Source organism: Colletotrichum spaethianum (genome assembly GCF_022836535.1).
Source record: "Colletotrichum spaethianum MAFF 239500 DNA, contig32, whole genome shotgun sequence".
NCBI classification, from domain to species: domain Eukaryota; kingdom Fungi; phylum Ascomycota; class Sordariomycetes; order Glomerellales; family Glomerellaceae; genus Colletotrichum; species Colletotrichum spaethianum.
In genome coordinates this window covers 449,493-463,105 of record NW_026054802.1, presented here as the reverse complement: position 1 = coordinate 463,105, position 13,613 = coordinate 449,493, and the positions used below count along the sequence as shown (strand labels likewise).

The following is a 13,613-nucleotide window of genomic DNA, read 5'->3' as shown; positions in this document are numbered from 1 at the left end:
TTTGCCACAAGAGCTAGTCAACGGTCAACGATGGTTGAACAACGTGAATGCGCGGACCCTCAAGGGCGTTGATGTTTGAGTATGAAGATGCGGAGAGAAAGGAAAACATAGAAGTTTGTGGGAACCTCTAGGTATCAGCCACTTGAGATTTTCAAGAGATGCGTCTGCTGAAGAACAGGAGGGAGAAAGCAAAAGAATGGGGCAGAGCAAGAAGAGGTTAGGAGGGAAGGAGCTGGCAGGCTCGATTTTGGCTACACAAGAGAGGAACGGCCTTTGACATCTTTGTACGTCTTTACTCATGCCTTCGAACGAGGTTTTGGACTGGACCCAATCGGACGTACTCTTCACTCAAGTCTAGAAACATTAAATTTGAATAGCCTTGCAGAGGATTCACATCCAACATCAACAGTTATTCCATAACCCGCTTGTTCTCCTCCAAAAAACCCAGAATGGCTTCCCACGCAACCCCCCTCCTCATTCCGGTTTCATCATCCCACGACGAATGCAGGCCGATGAGCCTCCCTGTCCGCCTCTCGATCAACGGTGCGCCGCTGTGTCCCCAGTACGTCCAGCAGGTGTGCATCAGCGCTCCGATCTCCGAGTTATCCTGCAGGTCCTGGCCCTCGGCGCAGCCCCTGAAGGTCCCGGTGCTGAGGTGCAGCACGTCGTAGTCGGTTCTGGTGCCTGGGCTCGCAGCCTCGAGGTCCTCGCTTCCCGGATGGCCGACGCAGATGAGGCGGGTTTGGAGTGGTGGCGGGGTAGGCGAGGGCGTGATGAAGGGGAACATTGGTGGGGATGTTGCTATTGTTGATGATAGGGATGGCGCTGGTTGGGCCGCTACGATCTTCAATAGAGCAAGGTCTCTCTTCGCGTCCCATGCCAGAGGCCTCGCTTCGACGACCTGGCCCGAGGCGAAGAGGAGCCAGTGGCTTCTGAAAGAGTCGAACTCGTCGGCCGTTTCGGCTATGCAGTGGGAGCAGGTGAGGAGGATGCCATCGGGTGAGATACAGACGGCCGTGCCGGCCTCTTCTTGGGCAAAAACCAGAGTTGCCATGACTGATGGGGCGAGACCCTTACGCTCCATGTCACGTGGAACTATCATGAGTGTTTCTACAAGGAGTCGACGCTTCTTTAATAAGAGTTGGAGGTCTGTTTTCTTTAGGTCTTTGAGTTTGAGGTTTTGTCTGAGCACCTCTGGTAGCTGTCTTATACTGTCTGCTTCATTGACAGCGGTTCTAGTGGCAGATGCAGTTTGATCATTGCTGGTTTGAGATGATACGGAAGACGCTGCTGCCATCTTAGCCAGCATTGCCCCCTGCCTCGTTTGCCTCGGTGAGACAGCTCTTGGCTGAGATGCCTGTTCCATCGTGGTGAAAAGGGAGAAAAAAAGCTGGGGAGGTATATTGAGAAGTGACTCTATAGAGGATCAAAGGCCGAATCTCTGTGGCAAAATTTGGATCTAAAGGATGTTGGTAGTCGAAAAGCGGCGGTGAGACGGCTGCCTGATTCTGCCAACAAACGAACCGACGCCAACTTCACTAGTGCCCGAGCATTATGCGAAATCAAAGCCAAAGAGGCTGGCCGCCAATAGTCCGCTCTATCGCCGGTTACGCAAGGCACCGTCCATATTCATTTGTCAGCGACCTGCTTCTCCTTCCACTCGTCGACCAAGGTCTTGTAATCCTCGGGGCCGTACGGCTCAGATGCCTCGGCGATCATGCCGTTCTTTCTATGCACCTTCAAGCCCAAATCGCCCACCAGCTGGTCAATGTACGGAACAGCATCGAAGACAAAGTCGGGGAACTTGTCGCCATGCCCGGCAGGATACCGCCACTTGCAGAACCGGCTATGTAGAGCAGTCTCGTATCGCAGCTTTTGCAACGCCTTGTCATCAGTCGTCGCCTCGCGGATAGAAGGAAGCTGGCCATGGAAGTATGCGTCGATCCAAAGCGACTGCACGTGGGAGATCATTGCCACGGTAAAGTGCATCAACACGCCCGCAAAGGCAATATCACGGTGCGCGAGAAGCTTGGAGGACGGCGGCGCCATGAAGCGGTGAAGGACATATGGTGTGAGCGATGTGTACGGGTTGACGGCTTCAGTCGTTGAGACGCCCTCGTTCTCCACCAGCGGCTTCATCTTCTTGTTCTGGACGGGCTGGTCCTTGAGTCGCGGCCAGCGGCCGAAGATCTCCTTGTCGATGGTTTCGACCATCTCGGCGGGGGGAAGCTCTCAGCCGAAGGCGCATGGGGGATGCCAAGCTCCTTTTCGATGCCTTCGGGCAAGAACTTGATGGGCTGGAACTGCTTCCATCCGGTGGCGCAGCAGAGGGTGTCTGACTGCAAGGACGACCCGTCAGAAAGATGCACTGTGCCCGATGACAGCCTCACAAGGTCGGCGATGTGGACCTTGACCGTCCCGTTGCGAATGAGGTCGAAGAAGTCTGTCTCGTAGTTCAGGATGGAAAAGCTGGACGCCGTGAACATGGCTTCACTCCATGGCTTCAGCTTCTTCAACTCGGGGTGCGAGTCGAACTTGTTCAACGTGATGACGTCGTTGCCGAGGACGCTCCAAAAATTGTTGGTGATACCGCGGCCAATCGCCGTGCCGTGGTAGAAGTTCCTGGTCTTGACGTATCCGTCAGCGTCACCCCACGAGCAGGGGCTGAACCAGGTCAATGCCCGGGTGTGGACGAGCTTCTCGAGCCACTTCTTCAAGGGCGTGACATATGGAGGGGCCATCCATACGGGTCCGTGTCCCGATTCTGCATGTCATCAGTATGCGCGTGATATCTGCGGAGCGTGCTTAGTCACCTCTGATGACCCAGTTCACCTTGATGCCCTTGATCGCGTAGGCATACACGAGATCCCACGCCGACTTGGTGCCGCCGAAAACCGTGACAGACTGAGCCGAGTCGAGGGTGTCGGCATGCTGGAGAAAGTCCTTGCCGTGAAAGATAGGGGCGCCGAACGTCTCCTGGCCCTCAAAGTTGGGCAGGAAGGCCTCGGAAGTGAGACCGGTTGCGATCACCAGCTTCTTCGCAAGCACCTGGGATTCCTTGCCGTCTTTGCCGTTGAGAACCGTCAGGACCCAGCCGCCGTTGGTTTGGTGCTCTGCCGAAAGGAGCTTGTGCTGGAAGCGGATCTTGTCGAAGATGCCGAACGTCTGAGCGTACTTGGTCAAGTAATCGTGCAAAACCTGACCGGGGATGTGCTGTCCGGGCAAGATGCCAAAGGTTTCGGGGTCCATGGGAAAGTCAGGGTACTCATAGGTACCGAGCATGTTATTGCTCTTCAGCCCCGGATAGAGACGGTGCTCGGCCCATACTCCACCAGCGGAAGAGGCTTGCTCGAAGAGTGCCAGCGAGTTCTCCGGGTGAAGCTGGTGGTGAGTCTTGGCTGTAGCCAGACCGTACCATCCTGAGACCGCGTATTAGATCGCAGACCTGTGAGAGTGAATCGAGGTGGCTTCTTACCTGCCCCGATGACGACGAAGTCGAGAGTCTCCATTGAAGACGGCGGAGGTTGGCTTGCCAGGGTTTAGAGGGATGCAACGCCGACGCCCAAACCGAACCAGGCTCTGGAACCAAGACGAGTGATAAGAAGATGGAGTGACAGCCCGAGAGAGCCACCGAAGAGGAGTGAGTACGGTAAGTAGACGTCGACCCAAAAGAGACAACTGAGGCGATAAGGTGGACAGAAAAGGGAACGAGCTCACCTCGCCTACCCTGAGATGTGAATAAGCACTACTGTAGAACTCCAGCCAGAAGCCCACGCCCCGCGGGTAGGTAACGGAAGAAAATGGGACTTTTGCGACTTTTGGGTCATGCACATCCGCGTCCGAAACTGGCACTAGGCTGGCTGTCTCCTTGCGCCCTCCTGGGAACACATACTATGTACCTACAACTTTCGAAGAACCTGATTCGCCAATGGCAGGGGGCGTTGCATGAACCCTGTCCTGTCCCACCTCCTTCAGCGCGTTCTCCCGTTGAACCCAACCTCATCTTGCTTGCCAACTACCACGTATACTATGCGGCAGCGCAGGGAAAGGATCGTCGTTGGCTGTATGAACATGGCGACCGCGAATAGCGTGAGTATCCCCCTGAGTCGAGTCGTTGCAGAGAGGCCCACGCAATCCATCAAGCCGGTTCCACATTGAGAGTGTTCGAGCCGGAGTCGTTCCCCGAATGATACTATGATACATAATATTGGGCAGAAAGGATCGCAACCCTCGAAACGGTCATGGTTAGCCGTTGTAAACCAGCAGGGTCATTGACTCGTCCCAGGCGGAGTACAACACTCGTTTAGCGATGCCAAACTGGGTACGCAGGCTACTCACTCAAATATGAGTGGTTTTCCCTTCTCTCTCTCTCCGTATTCCCCTGATTCTTGATGGACCCATCCGCGATTTGTCGGGGCTTTGTCAGATGTTGAGACATGGCTATCAAGAGAAAGGGAAAAAAACCGTTGCGGTGCGACCGGTTCGTTAATAGGGTTTGGTGCTGCAGCGATCCTTTAGTGCAGCACGCAACAAAACCCCCGCTAACCCGGCTTGTCAAATACGGCACGTCAATCCCGAATAGGAAATCAGCTTAGTGCCCACGGACCCCCCATCCAACGTCAATCGATCACTTCGTCCTTCTTTGCCTCTTGTCTGCCACCGGCCAAAGGCCTCAGCCACGCGATCGACGGGGTACACAAAGTAACCTAGGATCGGTTTCATGTGACAGTAAACATCGCATTCTTACATGGAGACCGCTTGCCTTCAACAAGACGTTGGGTCCAGGAGGTTACGCTCCATAACTTTGCAATTAGGCCTAAGACGGCTTAAACCCGTGGTGCTGTGGGAGGCACGGTTGTAAGCTTTGATTTTGAATAATGCTACAGTCGGGAACCTTTATGGGCTCTCTGGATCGACGTAGTTGCACAACCGGTTGATGCAGGTAATGATTCGTCGTGTTGTGGCATCCAGGGGCATTCGATATAAGTAATATCCGCCTCCATTCCTTTCTACTACCGGGCCCACTCCCGTGGCGCACTCACGAGTCACGATCCGCCATCCGCACTTTCTAGCCGATCCGAACGGAAACCCCGTCCCACGGCATCGGAAGAGAAGCAACGGAAGTTACTTCTAGACTCAACGTACGACTAGGGTCTTGACTGTCGCCCACCACAGAGTCTCTCACTAGCTGCTGGAGAAAGTCGACTTGGCTGCGAAGAGTTGCAAAACACCAAGTTGGATAACAACTGATTGGAAGTATCGCATGTAATCCGAGCCTTGCATGGATGCAGAGAAAGAACTCGCTGTCATTAGGAGCAAGACTTGGTCTCAGGAGGGCCACCCATGCACTGCCACTAGACCGATGTGGAGAACTGTCACAGTCTATAGTATCCCACGATCAGCCGAAAGCCAAGAGGTTTTTCGCATGTGGCCCCCCTGAGTCTCATTGGCCGTCAACTGTGACATCTGCTTGGTGCTATCGGGTCGTCAAGCGTCTAAGGACAGGGGCCCAGACGCCCAGCACTGACAACCGTATACTATGTAGCAATATGAAAAAGAGTTTGCTTACGATGGGAGTGGGCACAGCAATCAATCTTGCAACATTGGGTGGGGAAAACTCGTTGTCCGATTTAACTAGATGTTGGCCTTTGATCCGCAGCCACCATATCCGGTACAAAGACCAAGGACAAATTTGGATTGCCCAATGAAGCGTTCAAAAAACACCTAGATTTGGAACGGAAGACAGATTTGCCTATGGACTGAAGATCACCCAAAGTGGTCTGCAAAGGATTTCAAGATCCATCTACAATACAGACAAGAACTCATTTCGGCATGTGTCCGTCTGTGGGACAGCGGCATGCAGCCCGACAATCGAGAGCAGCGTAGCCTAGCGGCTCGGCTTACAAGGATGGTCATGCAAGCGTCTGAAGACTTCCAAGCAGCCAGGCCCTCGTGTCACTTCCGATGCCCCTCTGTCTTCTCCTTTTTCTTATGCTTTCACGTTATCGGATGAGCTCATCTGCTAGTTCAATGATTCATCATTATCAGCTTGGTCGATCTTCGTCTCTTGGGTCAAACGCCTGCGGCTACTTGCTTTGGGGATCGCGGAGTATTCATTTTACACTTCTGCGATGGTATGTATAAGTGCCCGAACACACTCTTTTCACGGAAAATCCCTAATGCCGTTCATGTTGACGAGTTCCACACGTGGACCTGCCGATGGAGACTGCGATATGCAAATGTCCTGCATTGGGAACCCCTGTTGCTTCCCCCCTACATGAGTGAGACTGTAAGAGACTGTGATCTGCAAAGCTGCATGTCCATAGCTGTCGACTAATTCCGGAATGGTCTGTAGCAGAATTAGTCTTTCGATGGTGCTATAACTCTGCCGGGTCCGCAGGCACTCCTATTCTAAGCGGTGAGTTCCCATCCACCGACCGTCATCATACATGCTCGTGCTGTCCCGTGTCATGCTTTCGACATGTCCGAATTTTCGACGGAAGCCTTCACGCTTCTTGGCGTAGCCATCGCTGTTGTCTTCCTGCGAACATACGCGCGGGTGAAGGCCGTTGGCCTTAGGCATCTGCAGGCAGATGACTACCTCATGCTCTTCGTCGCAGTAACATCTCCTGCGTTGACACAGCGGCCGCAATGTCCAGACTCTAACACAGTACGCAGGTCACATACTCCGCTGAGACCGCATTGGCTTACAGCGTGGGAGCCTATTGGCTCGGCCTCGCAAACAATGGCATGACCGACGAGGCGAGAAGGAATCTGGACCCCAACAGCGAAGAGTTTAGGCTCAGGTATGAGGCCCAGCACCACGCCGAAGTAGAAGCTCCCACTAACACTAGGCAGAGTCAACGGGTCAAAGACTCAGATCGCGGGATGGATAACCTACAGCTGTCTCGTGCTATGGCCTGCCAAAGCCGCCATGTGCACTTTTTACGTGCGGCTTACTGTCAGTGATACCGATCTGTCACATCTTCGCACCCAGGAGCTGACACGACGTAGGAAGGACTGCACAACTATCGTAAACGGATCATTTGCGGCTTTGTACTGATTGTAGTGACATGGCTGACGGTGCTTCTTTCCATCATCTTGGGCTGCCGCCCGATGCACAAGAACTGGCAGATCTACCCTGACCCAGGCAGTACGTAGCAGGTTCAGTCGGATTCTGGAAGGAAGGCCTGCTAACATGACACCAGATTTCTGCCAACCGGCCATCTCGAAGATCAACATCCTCGTCACTGTCGTCCTCAACGTCCTCACAGATCTCTACCTCCTGAGCATCCCAATCCCCATGCTGTGGGGTGCGCAACTGCCATTGAGGAAGAAACTTGGTCTCATTGTGCTGTTTTCAGGAGGCATATTCGTGACCATGGCTGGTATCCTGCGCTGTGTTCTCATCATCACGGTATGACTAGAGCTTCGTTACCCCCTTTGAACTCCATTGACTCACGCGTCTGCCACAGAACCCTGTAACCGGCGCACAGCAGGCAGGCTCCTGGGCCGTCCGCGAAACCTTCGTCGCGATCGTGACAACAAACCTCCCAATGATCTTTCCCCTTGTCCGCCGCTGGCTTAGCCCCGTCTTCGGAACCATCACGACCACCTTTTCGCGAGGCACCAACAAATACGGAACCTCGAAGCGAATGGATCTCCCGGCCCCCGGAAGCATCAAGCTCGACGACGTCACGAACGGTAGCAGCAACGGTAACAAGAAGAAGGGCCGTCAGCCTTTTAGCCAGTACCCCATCACCGAGTTTACATTGTCCGGAAGTGAGGAGCACCTCAACAAGTCAGCGTCTCAGCCTGGGGGTATTAGTGTTAGCAAGAACGTGGAGGTCCGAGTCGAGGAGACAAAGAGGGATGCTGGGAGTAGGGGGAAGGGAAGTATGGAGAGTAAAATGGAGAAGGGGGATTGCCACTACTCGGTTAATGTTGATGGATGTGGTAACAGGCCGCCGAGGGCGATAAAAACTTCGAGGTAGCGGGGACTATGAGTTCTGCCCTGGGAGGAGAATGGGACAAGAATAGGGGAGCTACATCTGATCTGGCAAACCATTACGTTCCACATCGCTTGAATCTTATCCATGAGTTAAGGAAAAAAAAGAAAAAGGCAAAAAGGGAAGAAAAGAAAAGTTAACGACACGCGCCCAGGAGAACTATGGATCGTTCTGACCAAGCCAGGCGCACCTCATACCCACGCCGTAAATTGGAACGAGCTAGTCATAGTTTCTCCCATCATAGTTGTTGGTATAAGTAGTCGAGTAATGATGCCGGAGTAGGTGTCTTAAGAAACACGGAAGACACCAGAGCCGAATCGCTTCCATTGAGTCCAGCAGGACCGAGTAAGCCTCTCTCCACATCAGCAGTAAAAGACCCGAAGTTGCTCACGGGGATGTTTGTTTTCAGCTACTTGCTGTGTTCTCTTCATTTAGTTCAGAACATTGGGGTTCGAAGCTCAAAAGGCATTTTTATATTGCTCGATCATGTAACACTAGGTTTTGGTAGGTTCCGATCAAATGCTACACGAAAGATGCCTTGATATAAGTATACAACCTGCCTATGATTCCCGCCGTCCCAGAACTCCAGTCAAGACAGCCGTCGCTACGTTCGTGGTCTCAACCTCTATGGTACGCCCGGCAGTATCCACGCAACCTAGTCCCCTCCGCTGTGAGCAGTCCTCCATTGACACCCGGAGGATTCCTGCAAAAGCAACCACAGCAGTGACACCGCGAATGACGAGGCCCGCCGAGAGCGAGGTATGAGCCTTGAGACGCGACGCTCCTGGCCCCCAGGTTTGGGTTCCCTGCCTGGCGGCTAACACGAAAGGACCCAGGAAGAAAGACGCAAGAGGGTGGTGACGGAGATGGAGTGGTCTGTCTTTGGCGTGGCGGTGTTAGAGGCAGAGCTGGGGGGATATCATCTCCGATGTCTGAGGAGCATAATGGCGAGAGCGAGTGAGTTGTTGAAATGTATCCTGGTACGTCGAGGTCGTGAGGGCTGATGCTCAAGGGAGATATCCTGCCGTTGTGAGAGTACGACCTTGATGCGCGAGACTCTGAGGGTCGCCTAGGTGAAGATATCCATGATCCTTCTATCGTGGAAGGATTAGGGGATGCGGGTCGTGTGCTAGGATCACGCTCGATGCTGGGGATGATGTCGGGGAATACGTCCTGATCTGAGCCGAACTGCCGTAACTCTCTCGAAGTGGCTTCATAACAGCGCGGTGGATAAGGACGAAGATGGTTATCTCGATATGGGGCACCGGGGGGGGCAGTGAATCAAGGATGCCGTGCAGCCGCCGCCGAAGCAGTCGTCATGATGTGCTGGCGGTGGATATTCAAAGGTCGAGGAAGGGATGGCTTGATAGAATCTTTGAACACTGGAGAATCTGAATGGAAATACTACTCTGTGATGGAAGCGGTGATGGAAGCGGTGATGAAGTGGTGAGAAGGAGTTGTTGGCTGAGGAGAATAGTTGTGAGTGGCGGTTGCGACGTTGGTTGAACATCCTTGAGGGTTCTTTCGGCATTGTATTAGAAGATTTCTCAATAAGACGCTTTAAAAACTTGCTAGATTGCTGGCAAGGACATTAGCCGACTTGTGAGTTGACTGGAGAAGGATTAGTAGAAATTCGCAAGGTAGGTTGGGGAGGCACTTAGAGTCTGTTATACCACGATCTCTACTTGTGGTAGTGATTCAGAGATCATCAGTACTTGTAATGAAACATGGTAAATCAAGAGTCAGTTGAGGCTGCCAGGAGCACCGGGCGAAGTCACCGAAACAACTGTAGATTGTTTCCCTGGGGAATCAGTTTGCTTGTGTCAGATGGACCTGAAACTAAAGTAGGTGACATGCAGTGACGCATGATTTGGGGGTCGGTTAGGCCAATAAGGCAAAACACTATATACGGTTTCTCGTCACTAACAAGTATCACGCTGCGTGAAAAGGTGTAGCAGAAGTTTGACAATTAGTTGGGATGATGATTCGTAGTCGTCGATGAAGAAACAGGGTCATTGTCAATGCAGGCTATCAAGACCTTGATGAGGACCAGTAGTTCTACTGATCTAATTTGCATGAAGCAAAAATGGAAAAGATATAGCCAGAATGTTCTGTATGAGAAAATCTTAAAGGGCCGCAGGAGCCAGGAGCAATTCAATTGGCATCAAACCTAGAATCCTTGTCAACCTGTAGCACCGGATCGAAGAGAATCTTGGTCATGTTGCAGCCACCAAACCGACGAACCTCCCTGTCATCTCGCACCTATTGTGACAGGCATATTTCGAACCATAACCAGGGACGAAGACGGACAAGATACGCAAAATAAACCCCTAGCTGGACAAGACTATTTTCCCGTGGGGTTTGGCAGCTCAATGACGAGGAATGCGCTCCTGGGATCGATGACGGATATTCATAACAACAAGGCGCTGATTATGTTCCCAAGCTTTCGATTCTAGATTCTCCGACACCTTTAGCAACTCTGTTTCTGTTTCCCTGATATAAGCCAGTAGTAATCCCCACCAAGGCGAATCGTAGGACTTTTCATCGTCACCCACCAAACTTATATAGGTGTAATTAACTCCACACTGTGCCACATACGACCATACCCACTGGAAAACTCGGGATCCCGTCCGCTCTCCCATAGATAAGCCAGCGAGGGCCGGATTAGTAGTTGAGTCGGTGACGATCAGCGAATACCTGGTGTTGTATGTTTTTGTTTTGTTGTCACTCACCCGGGGGGACCTGATGAAGCTTCACAAGCCCCATGCTGAAGATACTCAAACTGGCCTACACTTGGCACACTAATTAGCTGGCCTGAATGAACAAATTTTATTTGCTTCTGACGATAACATCTCTCAGCCCAATGCTGTTCTCAGCAGCTGGTGCACCACCAGTAGTGCCGACTATGTACCGGATGTGGACATTTAGGGAGGAATGCGCTGTGTCCTGTGCAACACGAGCAGTATACATGATTTCGTGCTCGCTATCTGGGAAGAAATTGATAGAAGTGTGTTTGCTTATCCAGCCAAAGTTGTAATCATTGTCATCCCGGTCAGATAAATTACCTACGGGTCTGTGAACTTCATCCAAGAAGGATTAGGCAGTGGCATATTCCTCAATAATTGCACACATCCACCCAATAATTTGGATATATGGGTCTCATTGAAAACGATGTGGCTTTGTTAGCCTTTGTTAACTTCACCTCGTCTCTGGCAAACATTACCAAAAAAAGTTCCACAAAGACAATACAAGGCCATTGGTTCCGATACAGATACATAACTACTTGTTCGCAGGCAAATTGTTTTCCGCGGCCATGATAGCTTTTTTCTCCCGCCTTTTCTTCCTACACTTTCTCACACAACACCAAACGCACGATGCTATCATGAGGGCTCCAATGATTGGCATCCCGATGATCAAGAAGAACAGCGCACTGTGACTCAAATACTCCGAGCTGCTTGGAGGGCGGATAGGGTCGTATTCACCATCGCGGATTTTCTGGCCCGGCGTCCAGACTGGTACCACCATGGAGCTGGTCAGCGTGGGTAGCTTTGGTGTCAATGTTGCCGTATCAGATGCGGCCCACGTCACGGCCCAGGCCTCGTGTAATATGACCGTATACTGAGAAGTCGTAGCTGATACCGCCGGGTCAAATCCTGTCAGCCAGGTCTGCATCAGACAGTTTCTGGAACCGAAGAACTCGACAGTACCGAAGTAACCCTCTCTGTCTCTGAAGTCACTGCATCAATAGTCAGCAGCTGGGAAGGTTCAATGAGGAGTTTCAAAGAGGAGAAGAGAGAAAAACCAAATCATAGCAAACGAACCTTTGGCAGCAGAGAGCCGTCGATGCTGCCGGCGAGCCATCCTCAGCCATGCCACGGTATTCCCATCCTGTAGGACACACGCCGGGACTGAAGCTGAGACGACTTTCCGGGCCATAGCGATCCCATCCGGAGGGGTTGCACGATGCGGCAGGGTTGGAAACAGCGATGGGCAGGGATGTTAAGGTGCTCCCCCCAGTCGTCCACGTAACGGTCGTGGTCGACCACTGGGTTTCGCAGTTTGGCGGTTGCACCCACGGCGTGGTGATGCTGAGCAGCGAAGTGGCCGTGGCAATTGCGGATGTCGTGAGGCTGGAAGCCATTGTCGTTCATGGGGCGCGATACAAGTCCGCAACTTGGGTTGGTTACAAGGAAGTCATCGTGAAACGGAGGGGAAGGAACTTGAACAGGGGCGTGCTCGAGTTGCTCTCTTATATAGCACCTTGCTGCGTTGGGTGTAATGCGCCAAGGCGGCAAAGCAGAGACAAGGGTAACGCGAAATAGGCAGGACATGGGGTTGGCAAGCTGGATGCTAACGGCACCACTTTGGCCTTCAATATCGACGCTGCCATGGTAAACGCCAACGCCGACGTCTGGTTCAGGCGACCACTTCGGACTATAGGTCCTGCCCCCAATCATGACCGTTGCTTCGGCATTTGCTCCAATGACGGCAGAGAAGAAGATCTTGTCTTGTGTGATGAACCGTGGGTTCTGCTCAAGAGAGTGTAAATCAGTTATCCCTTCTAGAATCTAGCTACGAAGCGGAAAACAGTACAAATACTCGTTCAGAGAGGTCTGTGCGTTGGGAAGCCACACCTGTGGGTCTTCCCGCTTAGTACCAGCCACACGAAGCTGTCCTAGCTTCACGACATCTTGCATGACGAGTGCGGGGGGAAACTCTATCTGGAGCTGGCTTGCTGTGTTGCCGACAGTTCCGCCATCTGAGCACGCGCCGGCTGGACTTGTACGGTACCAGGCGACGAGCCCTTCTTGGGAAAAGGTCGGCTTGCCTGTCTTTAGTCGATCCAGAAAGGCAGCGTCAGACGCCAACCATCATGGGGCCTGTTTTCAGCGTAGTTGTACGGAGCCTTGCCGACCTCAAAAGCCTCCAGCGCATGGCTATACACGGGAGAAATATGGTGTGATTCCCCATAATTGTTCCATGAGATGATCTGTACATATCTGGTAAATACTTGTTAGCATGTGTCATGACATCGTATGTTAAAGCTCATGTTCCTCACTCAGGCTTGTTGTACACAACCTGGATCCATCGGTTATGCCACATATCATCACCGTGCCAAAGCCAGTTCTTGTTGTACCCGGGCATGTTGGTATAGAACCACGGAGAGACAGGCATCATGTAGGGCTTTTTGTCGAGGTACTGGAAGTAAGAAGCGTCAACGTAAGTATCCATGTCCTAAGGGCTCCATGGCCAGGCCGCCCAGTTGAATAAACCGTCGGCCACGCCATCCGCAAGTTCCATGGCAGGCTTGGCGCCTTCCAACGACCAGTCAGGAATGAAGAAGCAGCTGACTTGTTTCTTGATGTCGATTCAATCTTTAGCATTCCCAGGGCCTTCAAAGGTAGAGACCAAGGGTTTGCCATCGTTATGTTTGAAGTACTCGCCCCTAGAGGCATATTTCTTCAAGTAACCAACAACGGTGTCCTTGGGCCAAGGTCCTCGACCGGCATAGTCGAAAGAGAAGAAAAGCCTGAAACCTTCATCTTTGGCGATGCTGAAAGCTCGTTCCAGTGATGGATCGTTGACGGCCTCACCACAAGCCAT

At 52.3% G+C, this 13,613-nt stretch overlaps 5 protein-coding genes and 1 non-coding gene across 6 annotated transcripts; 2 read left to right on the top strand and 4 right to left on the bottom strand.

The window, feature by feature from the left end:
- Nucleotides 1-409: 409 nt before the first annotated feature.
- Nucleotides 410-1,084, bottom strand: ColSpa_10039 (uncharacterized protein; the record flags this gene model as incomplete). Its single annotated transcript, XM_049276251.1, has 1 exon — nt 410-1,084. The coding sequence occupies one exon, from the start codon at nt 1,082-1,084 to the stop codon at nt 410-412; it is 675 nt and encodes a 224-aa protein (XP_049132208.1).
- A 545-nt stretch (nt 1,085-1,629) lies between these two features.
- Nucleotides 1,630-3,509, bottom strand: ColSpa_10038 (FAD-dependent monooxygenase DEP4; the record flags this gene model as incomplete). Its single annotated transcript, XM_049276250.1, has 4 exons — nt 1,630-2,229; nt 2,391-2,764; nt 2,814-3,419; nt 3,476-3,509. 4 exons carry the CDS (start codon nt 3,507-3,509, stop codon nt 1,630-1,632), a joined length of 1,614 nt encoding a protein of 537 aa, XP_049132207.1.
- Nucleotides 3,510-6,481: 2,972 nt separating this feature from the next.
- On the top strand, nt 6,482-7,994 carry ColSpa_10037 (uncharacterized protein; the record flags this gene model as incomplete). Its single annotated transcript, XM_049276249.1, has 6 exons — nt 6,482-6,619; nt 6,679-6,806; nt 6,859-6,961; nt 7,015-7,153; nt 7,209-7,417; nt 7,476-7,994. 6 exons carry the CDS (start codon nt 6,482-6,484, stop codon nt 7,992-7,994), a joined length of 1,236 nt encoding a protein of 411 aa, XP_049132206.1.
- Nucleotides 7,995-10,603: 2,609 nt separating this feature from the next.
- On the top strand, nt 10,604-10,719 carry ColSpa_rRNA_037. Its single transcript, XR_007414268.1, has one exon. It is a non-coding gene; the product is annotated as a 5S ribosomal RNA (ribosomal RNA).
- A 2,124-nt stretch (nt 10,720-12,843) lies between these two features.
- On the bottom strand, nt 12,844-13,241 carry ColSpa_10036 (uncharacterized protein; the record flags this gene model as incomplete). Its single annotated transcript, XM_049276248.1, has 2 exons — nt 12,844-12,946; nt 13,069-13,241. The coding sequence occupies 2 exons, from the start codon at nt 13,239-13,241 to the stop codon at nt 12,844-12,846; spliced, it is 276 nt and encodes a 91-aa protein (XP_049132205.1).
- A 138-nt stretch (nt 13,242-13,379) lies between these two features.
- Nucleotides 13,380-13,613, bottom strand: ColSpa_10035 (uncharacterized protein; the record flags this gene model as incomplete). Its single annotated transcript, XM_049276247.1, has 1 exon — nt 13,380-13,613. The coding sequence occupies one exon, from the start codon at nt 13,611-13,613 to the stop codon at nt 13,380-13,382; it is 234 nt and encodes a 77-aa protein (XP_049132204.1).